Source organism: Nannobrachium achirus (assembly GCF_963921795.1).
Source record: "Nannobrachium achirus genome assembly, chromosome: 12".
NCBI classification, from domain to species: domain Eukaryota; kingdom Metazoa; phylum Chordata; class Actinopteri; order Myctophiformes; family Myctophidae; genus Nannobrachium; species Nannobrachium achirus.
Genome location: NC_137832.1, coordinates 61,250,285 through 61,260,284, shown reverse-complemented (window position 1 = coordinate 61,260,284; position 10,000 = coordinate 61,250,285). Strand labels below are relative to the sequence as shown.

The following is a 10,000-nucleotide window of genomic DNA, read 5'->3' as shown; positions in this document are numbered from 1 at the left end:
AGGAAAGTACTGGGAATTGGACTCAAGTACAAATACCTACAAGTACAGGCTACTCAAGTAAATGTACTTTTAATTACTTTACACCACCACTGCTGCGAGCTGCCTGTCTGTGGGGGAATGGAGCGGAGGGGGAACGGTGAACGCGTGTTGTCTCTTCTGTGATGTGATGGGTTGTGTGCGCCGGTGAAGACTTCTTCTTATTCTTTTTTTTCTTTTTATTATTTAATAGGCTAACAACCACGGCCAGGTCATCATCACTTGAGGATGTAGTTTCCATTGTTTTATTTGTTTCCCCGTCCGTTCTCCTCTCTCTCCTTTCTTCTCCTTTCTCCTGTGGCTACACAGGCAGATATCACCCCCTCGTATTTAGGCGAATTAAGCGAATATTATACGCATATTCGCGTCGCTTTTTGGTGTGTATGGAAAAAGGCGAATCGCGAATTCTTCGCCTTTTTGGTTCGCTTATTCACGTCGCTTTCGCTAATTCGCCGGTCTGGACAGAGCTTTAGTGTAGTTTAAGTGGACATTTTATGCTGTTTTTCTTACAAGGCTCTGCTGGGGGTGCTGTTGACAGGGTTTTCAATAAAGGCACTTTTTGCAATAGAAGGGACATCATAGAACCCCCTCCCAAAGGTTAGCTCATGATATAGAACTTGTTGCATTAGTGGTTGTTTGGTAATTACCAGTACTAGTGCTAGTGGTTGGTTAATGTTAGTCTAGTTAAGGTTGTTTGATTACTACTAATTGGGGGTTTGGTGGTTAGTACTAGTTAAGGTTGCTTGGTTACTACTAGTTAAGGGTTTTGGGTTAGTACTAGTTGTGTTAATGGTTGGTTAATGTTAATCTAGTTGAGGTTGATTGCTTAGTAGTACCAGGTGTTAATTAAAAGTGTACCTTTGACTCTCATGCTCTGTTGTTTACCTCCAATCTGACTCCAATCCACCGACAGCCTGTAACACACAAAACACACATAATCAATTAGATTTGTTTGCGATAAACATGATTTAATAATATTTTACAATCCTGTCATAATATACTGTATATAAGTACTATTGAATAGCTAATATATTGCAGTGTAATGCTGCGTTGACACTAGCATTGCGATGCATCACACGTTTCTATTTTCTAATACAAGCAGTTAGATATACTGAAAAACATATTTTATTTATTCTAATATATATATACACACTATAATTATATTTAGGCTTCGAATATTGATTATCAGTTATGTCACATTGCTGAATTGAATTGCAATGCATTACTGAATCAATTGTTTTTAACACCACTACAAAACAACCAAGGGTGGTCAGCTATACTGTCGCCGAGTGTTGCTCAACGTGCTTGTTAACGCCATCAAGCGTGCGTCCGTGTGTGGGAGCGACGAATGAGAAGAATATAAAGGAAAATATAAAGATCTTGGTTAAAGAGAACAAGGAACTGCCTGATGGCGATGATTAGTTTTCCCCATTAAGGGCAGCTATTGAGTGACGAGAGAGAGAGAATTGAGTGCCTCACTGGAGCGCTGAAAAATTTCAGCTCAACCTTTTTTTGTCGAATTTGTAGAAAGTTTGTATCTTCATGTCGCTGGCTTCCAGTGAAAATTACTTGTAGCCTGTCACTTTGTCGCTACTAGCATGAATGCCACACAAAACATCCTGTTCGGTGGGCTTCCGTAGCAAATGGGCCTAATTGTGGCCTGATGCTTACTTCCTGCTGAGTCGCTGATGTGTGTCATTGCCGTGGGTGATCAGATGGTCGAGGACATCGAGAGGAGATAAAGAAATCTCCTTCTCTCCCTCCTCCTTCACGTCCTTCTCTCCATCACCTCCCCCTTTTCCTGCCCTCTGGATCACCTCCTACAGGAAGGAATCATATTCATCAAATCCCATTACTCTAACATAACATTTAAAATGCTCAATTAGCATAAAAGTTTTTATGGTAGTGGATGAAAGCAAATGTTCACCGTTCTTATAGCAAGCTAGTTAGCAGCATTCTCCAATACAATGAAAGGTTAATATGAGCCAAATGCTAGCGATAAGGCATCACAAGCTTGTTTACATTCAGCTTCACTATAGTCTTGATGGGATGAGGACCACTACTGCTGGTTTTCTGTATTGCGAGTTGCAGTGGCCTGGCATTTTTGTGTAAACGTGAGACCTGCGATCATTCCATTAAACTATACGTTTTATTATGCATACTGCTGCCCCATGCCAGTATCAAACCAGCAGTACTCTCAAGCATCCGAGGCATTCACCTGTGTCTTTCTGTCCACAAACAGAGAGGCGGCCCTGGGCAAGGCGAGCTGAAACAGGGGTTCGTAGGGAGGTATGGGACCCTGGTGGGGACTGGGGGTCCAGAACAGGGCGGGCCCTCCATCTTCCAGCCTGTAGGGACTATGGTTCTGCCCGTCTGTTCCACCAGGCTGCCCCGAGGCCAGGGCCTGGATGGGAGTGAAACAGGGTCTGAAGGACCAGGGCATGGGCTGGTGGGCTGTGCCCAGAGACGCTTCACCACGGCTGGGAGTGGAGGCATGGACGGTCAGGTTCAACAACTCTGCTGTAATGGCATCTGGTGGGGGAGGGGGGATAAGTGTAAATGATTTGGATCAAATCCATAGTGTTTCTGTGTGTGTGTGTGTGTGTGTGTGTGTGTGTGTGTGTGTGTGTGTGTGCGTGTGTGCGTGTGTGCATGCGCGTGTGTACACGTTACCATCCTCTCTCTCTTTCTGTCCAATCGTGTGGTCCAGGTCTCTCTCTCTGATGAAATCTGACACCTCTGTCAGAGACAAGCTCCGCCCCCCTTCTACACAAAAAGAACGGACTAGATATTATGATTGCAGAAGTGGAGTGCAAGACTGGAGACGATTTTTTTTTTCTTAATAATAGTCAATAGTCAATTTGTGAGATAGACAGCGAGGAAACAATCTGTGATATGTCTTGTTTTGTTTTCCTGTGTTGATATGATACGCTTGTCCCTTTGAGTCTCACTGACTTCAATAACATCAAACTTTGGGCTCCAGACTGCCTCCCAGTGCCGTTTAATGTGCCAGCCTGAATACCGCGTGTGCACAACCGTTCCGGTTCAAGAAGCGCTGTCACGATTACTTGACGATTAATTGTCATACAAATAAATTGTGATTAACGAGTTAATTGTGGCTTTTAGGCCTTGTAAATATAGGCTGCATGGGGCAGATAAATATGACAAAAGACTTAAACACACAAAGAAATTACTGACAATGATCTATACTAATAATCAAAATAAAGAATGCATTATAGCCAAAATACAGCATATTTAATATTTTATACACAAATGTTGTTGTTTTAGGTGGAAATAGCCAATCTATAGCTTGTAGCTCTGCTATTTCCACAATTTTTGAAAATGTTTCAGAATGTGTTCTCAACATGGAAACGATTATGATGATTATACAAAATAATTGTGTTTATCTCAAATAATTGAGATTAGGTGATTATGTATAACTGTGACAGGCCTGCTCGGCAGGAGATTTGAACCGGGAAAAAAACACATATGAAGGTCATATGTGTTTTCTAAGCAGGATACAGACAGCATGCCACCTTTTGGAAACCTGTGACTACTACAGTTCCGCACAGAGCCTATGGTCTGACAAAGAAAGTGACGTATCTGTCCTTTAGCTCTGGACTGAACAGCACTGTTTATTGTTGATGACATCAGGCTTACCTCTCTCCTGTTTGACCGCTTGCCCGGCGGGTCCCTCCATTGGCTGCTGCTTTGGCTGGAATTAAACAGAAGCAGAAGAGTCAGGTGGTCAATAGACCCCACACACACACACACACACACACACACACACACACACACACACTCTAACACACACACACACACGCGCGCACACACACACACACACACACACACACACACACACACACACACACACACACACACACACACACACACACACACACACACACACACACACACACACACACACACACACACACACACAATCTTTCTTTCTCTTTCTTTCTATTGGTACAGTAGTATGTAAGTGTACTGTAGTACTGTGATGATACCGTTTAATACTAGTGCCAGTGATAGCAGTAGTACTAGAATAAGAACTAGTTACCTGGTTGTTATTGTCTGGTGGCTGACTGTGTTCTTCAGCCAATGGCGTTGCGGGACACGGAGTGACAGGGGTGGTGGCTGAAGAGGGACATTTTACACCTGGAGTCAATGAGACGACGACATTCAATCAGTGGAGGGTATGATGTGTATTTAGGGTTGAAATTACACGTCAAAATAATTAACGATTAGCGATATTATCGAGATAATCAAAACATTAAAAACTTAAAACAGCCGATCTACAAGCTCACACCGCAAGGAAATCAATTTGTGTAGAGTGAAATAATAGCATAACAAATGTGCTGTTTAATCACGTATAGAGGGTTTAAGTGGTACTGAATTTGCTACTCAATAAAAGCTAATTCATCCTAGCGTATTACCATTTTACGATAAATGAAAATCCATGCAATACGATTTATTAAGAGTGAGTTTTTTTTATCACGATAAATGATATCGTCACATCCTATACCTAGTGTTATCCTAGTTACTTTGTTGCTCTTACTTAAAAAACATAGACCTACAGTATAAGACAAATACAGTACATGAATCAGGGTTGGGAGTGTGTGTGTGTGTGTGTGTGTGTGTGTGTGTGTGTGTGTGTGTGTGTGTGTGTGTGTGTGTGTGTGTGGACAGGGAATTACTACTTTGTGGGGACCTCATGTCCCCACAAAGATAGTACAATCCTTGCACAATACCTTGTGGGTACTTATTAATAGGTCCCCACAAGGTGTTTAGGGGTTAGGTTAAGGGATAGGGTTAGGGTTCAATATGAATGGAATGTCCCCACAAAGATAGTAGACTATGTGCAATGTCCCCACAAAGTAGCAATTGCAAACCTGTGTGTGTGTGTGTGTGTGTGTGTGTGTGTGTGTGTGTGTGTGTGTGTGTGTCGCGCGCGCGCGCGCGTGTGTGTGTGTGTGTGTGTGCGTGTGTGTGTGTGTCCAACCTGACATAGAGGTGGTCCTCATTATGGGTGGCTGGGTGAAGCATGTTGAAGGTTCCAGAACACTTGCTGGAGAGGCTGGGGGTGTGGCTAAACCACAGACAGAGGAGGGGCTCCATGTGACAGCATCTCCCGGCTCACAGTGCTGAGATTGAACACACACACACACACACACACACACACACACACACACACACACACACACACACACACACACACACACACACACACACACACACACACACACACACACACACACACACACACACACACACACACACACACACTTCAATTGCTCTTGTCAAACAGTAGCTGCTAAGTTGAAAATGTTGAAAAACATATCTTAAAATATTTATTTTTGTGATCGTTCGCATACACCTTCCATTCTGAAGAGCAGATGACAGTTAACTGTTTTCGACTTCTATTACGTGGAATTACAGACTCTGTAGCATTAAAAGACTGAAGAGGAAGAGATAGTCATGTCATATACAGTAGACTGATTTCTCAGAGCAGCGACCATAACTGCGGTGTCAAGCAGCACCGCTTGGCACAGCTACACGGCAGCGCTCTGGAAAAAAGTATATAGAGTCTAATATTTAGCTGTTTATAGACAGACAGAAGTACCTGTATATAACTGTTGTTTCCAGACAGACAGACAGAAGTACCTGTATATAACTGTTGTTTCCAGACAGACAGACAGAAGTACCTGTATATAACTGTTGTTTCCAGACAGACAGACAGACAGAAGTACCTGTATATAACTGTTGTTTCCAGACAGACAGACAGACAGACAGACAGAAGTACCTGTATATAACTGTTGTTTCCAGACAGACAGACAGACAGACAGACAGAAGTACCTGTATATAACTGTTGTTTCCAGACAGACAGACAGAAGTACCTGTATATAACTGTTGTTTCCAGACAGACAGAGAGACAGAGGTACCTGTATATAACTGTTGTTTCCAGACAGACAGAGAGACAGAAGTACCTGTATATAACTGTTGTTTCCAGACAAACAGACAGACAGAAGTACCTGTATATAACTGTTGTTTCCAGACAGACAGACAGAAGTACCTGTATATAACTGTTGTTTCCAGACAGACAGACAGAAGTACCTGTATATAACTGTTGTTTCCAGACAGACAGACAGAAGTACCTGTATATAACTGTTGTTTCCAGACAGACAGACAGAAGTACCTGTATATAACTGTTGTTTCCAGACAGACAGACAGACAGACAGAAGTACCTGTATATAACTGTTGTTTCCAGACAGACAGACAGACAGACAGACAGACAGAAGTACCTGTATATAACTGTTGTTTCCAGACAGACAGACAGAAGTACCTGTATATAACTGTTGTTTCCAGACAGACAGACAGAAGTACCTGTATATAACTGTTGTTTCCAGACAGACAGACAGAAGTACCTGTATATAACTGTTGTTTCCAGACAGACAGACAGAAGTACCTGTATATAACTGTTGTTTCCAGACAGACAGACAGACAGACAGAAGTACCTGTATATAACTGTTGTTTCCAGACAGACAGACAGACAGACAGACAGAAGTACCTGTATATAACTGTTGTTTCCAGACAGACAGACAGAAGTACCTGTATATAACTGTTGTTTCCAGACAGACAGAGAGACAGAAGTACCTGTATATAACTGTTGTTTCCAGACAGACAGAGAGACAGAAGTACCTGTATATAACTGTTGTTTCCAGACAGACAGACAGACAGACAGACAGACAGACAGAAGTACCTGTATATAACTGTTGTTTCCAGACAGACAGACAGAAGTACCTGTATATAACTGTTGTTTCCAGACAGACAGAGAGACAGAAGTACCTGTATATAACTGTTGTTTCCAGACAGACAGACAGACAGACAGACAGAAGTACCTGTATATAACTGTTGTTTCCAGACAGACAGACAGACAGAAGTACCTGTATATAACTGTTGTTTCCAGACAGACAAACAGACAGACAGAAGTACCTGTATATAACTGTTGTTTCCAGACAGACAGACAGACAGACAGACAGACAGACAGACAGACAGACAGACAGACAGACAGACAGAAGTACCTGTATATAACTGTTGTTTCCAGACAGACAGACAGACAGACAGACAGAAGTACCTGTATATAACTGTTGTTTCCAGACAGACAGAGAGACAGACAGAAGTACCTGTATATAACTGTTGTTTCCAGACAGACAGACAGAAGTACCTGTATATAACTGTTGTATCCAGACAGACAGACAGAAGTACCTGTATATAACTGTTGTTTCCAGACAGACAGACAGAAGTACCTGTATATAACTGTTGTATCCAGACAGACAGACAGACAGAAGTACCTGTATATAACTGTTGTTTCCAGACAGACAGACAGACAGACAGACAGACAGACAGACAGAAGTACCTGTATATAACTGTTGTTTCCAGACAGACAGACAGACAGACAGACAGACAGACAGACAGACAGACAGAAGTACCTGTATATAACTGTTGTTTCCAGACAGACAGACAGACAGACAGACAGACAGACAGACAGACAGACAGACAGACAGACAGACAGAAGTACCTGTATATAACTGTTGTTTCCAGACAGACAGACAGACAGACAGACAGAAGTACCTGTATATAACTGTTGTTTCCAGACAGACAAACAGACAGACAGAAGTACCTGTATATAACTGTTGTATCCAGACAGACAGACAGACAGACAGACAGACAGAAGTACCTGTATATAACTGTTGTTTCCAGACAGACAGACAGACAGACAGACAGACAGACAGACAGACAGACAGACAGACAGACAGAAGTACCTGTATATAACTGTTGTTTCCAGACAGACAGACAGAGAGACAGACAGACAGACAGACAGACAGACAGAAGTACCTGTATATAACTGTTGTTTCCAGACAGACAGAGACAGAAGTACCTGTATATAACTGTTGTTTCCAGACAGACAGACAGACAGACAGACAGACAGACAGAAGTACCTGTATATAACTGTTGTTTCCAGACAGACAGACAGACAGACAGACAGACAGAAGTACCTGTATATAACTGTTGTTTCCAGACAGACAGAGAGACAGCGAGACAGGAGGCTGTTCTGACGACACTGGGGTACAACCTGAACTTCCTATCAGAAAAATACATTGAACAGAATATATCACGTGACTTGTGAATCATGTCAGAAAACAATAAGGTTAAATGTTAACTTCAGATGCGTATGTCTTACGAATACCAGTAGAGTCGCCGGAATGAAACTCGCCGGGAAACGGGAGGTGCGTTCGGAAATGCACACCGGGTGGGGCAACGGTGCGCTTTTTCAGTCTGAACTCTGAAGGTAAACTTTCTGAAAAGCAGCAGTTGCTAACCTAACGTTGCTTTTGATGTTTATAAACTAGGGTAAATTATAATAGAATATTAATTCATGTTGATACTGAAGAGGGCATACTGTGATTGTTTGTCCTACTGTACATGTTTGTTTCTAGCATTAATATTTGTGATACTGTGAGATTAAGACTATCACCATAATTTACCCTAGTTTATAAACATCAATAGCAACGTTAGGTTAGCAACTGCTGCTTTTCAGAAAGTTTACCTTCAGAGTTCAGACTGAAAAAGCGCACCGCTGCCCCACCCGGTCCGAATTTCCGAACGCACCTCCCGTTTCCCGGCGAGCTTCATTCCGGCGACTCTACCGGTTACCCGTCTTACTGACCAGTGGAGGACAGGTTCATGTGAGAGTAAAGGGGGTCTGGCAGCGAGGAGTAACCCTCCTCACTGGAACATTCTTTAGGGTCCAGAGACATTTTGGAACATTCTATCACAATGTCATGGATCTCACAACACTTCCACCTGACAGAGAGAGAAATAGAGAGACGGGCAGACAGAAGGAGAGTGTTAGTTTTAGCTATATACTAGGTAGTTGTACTTGTAGTAGTAGTAGTATGAGAACTACTAGTAGTAGCAATACTGTAGTTATAGTAGATCTAGTAGTACTTTTGGTTGCACTTGTACTGACCTGGATGGATCTAGTTCGTAGTCCTGAGTTCCAGTGACCAACTCTGGATGAACTCTCACATGCTCCAACATGGGCTGCACGCACGCGCACACGCAAGCACACACACACAAGCAAGCACACACACACACACACACACACACACACACACACACACACACACACACACACACACACACACACACAGGTTTAATTCAACACATGTCCTCTTATTGCCTCTTATCTCACAGGGTTGCGTCTAGGGCTGACCCAAAAAAATCGAATATTCGAAGCTTCGTTCGAAGGCACGGTATTCGAATTTGAAAAATAAATTCGAATAATCGGCCTTTGGGGGGGCCGCGTGCCTTAGCTTGCATGCGCCTCGCTCCACTCTAGCGTGATAGCGTCACCCCCTCCTCCTCTCGTTTGGCACCGAAATGTGTGAAACCAATGTCTGAGTAACATCACCCAATGCAACTATGCGATGCAGTCACACATTTCGTTATCAAACCATTGTCAGTGTAACATGATCCATGCATGCGTTTGCTGTCTTCCACTCGCTGACAGACACACAACTCAACGCAAGGAAACAAACAGCGAAAATTGGATTTTACAAAACGGACCCCGTCAGCGTCGATCCCGTTTTAACACTAATAGTGCCTCTTAATCTGAAGGTTGCTTGGTGCCTCGGTGCCACGCCGTTTCCTCCATAGGCCGCCGCTATTATTTTGAAGGGCTGGAAGGGGGTTGTTTTTGTTTTTTTGGATTATCACTTGACGGCAACGATTACGTCATCTAGTCACATGACAGTGTGGGTCCAGAAGAGAACATGGCTGCGCCCATCGTTTGTGTACAGTATGGAAGAGTGGAGACCATCCTTTGTATAAGAATGACTCTTTTGGAGAAAATGAAGTCTCTTTATGGGCCTCCCAATGGATTTACTATGGAGGGCGT

At 43.0% G+C, this 10,000-nt stretch overlaps 1 protein-coding gene across 2 annotated transcripts in view; it reads right to left on the bottom strand.

Moving 5' to 3' along the window:
• Window positions 1-10,000, bottom strand: part of LOC308296190 (hamartin-like) — a 33,624-nt gene that overhangs the window by 11,011 nt on the left and 12,613 nt on the right. Inside the window, exons 7-16 of one of the 2 annotated variants that reach the window (XM_080739358.1) lie at window positions 9,071-9,144; window positions 8,768-8,904; window positions 8,097-8,182; window positions 5,042-5,183; window positions 4,100-4,197; window positions 3,697-3,751; window positions 2,710-2,802; window positions 2,255-2,568; window positions 1,708-1,856; window positions 895-950 (exon numbers count right to left, since the gene is read on the bottom strand). In XM_080739358.1, coding sequence (XP_080595484.1) covers window positions 895-950; window positions 1,708-1,856; window positions 2,255-2,568; window positions 2,710-2,802; window positions 3,697-3,751; window positions 4,100-4,197; window positions 5,042-5,183; window positions 8,097-8,182; window positions 8,768-8,904; window positions 9,071-9,144 — 1,204 coding nt within the window. The remainder of the gene's footprint in view (window positions 1-894; window positions 951-1,707; window positions 1,857-2,254; window positions 2,569-2,709; window positions 2,803-3,696; window positions 3,752-4,099; window positions 4,198-5,041; window positions 5,184-8,096; window positions 8,183-8,767; window positions 8,905-9,070; window positions 9,145-10,000) is intronic. The other variant, XM_080739359.1, reaches the window with a different exon arrangement.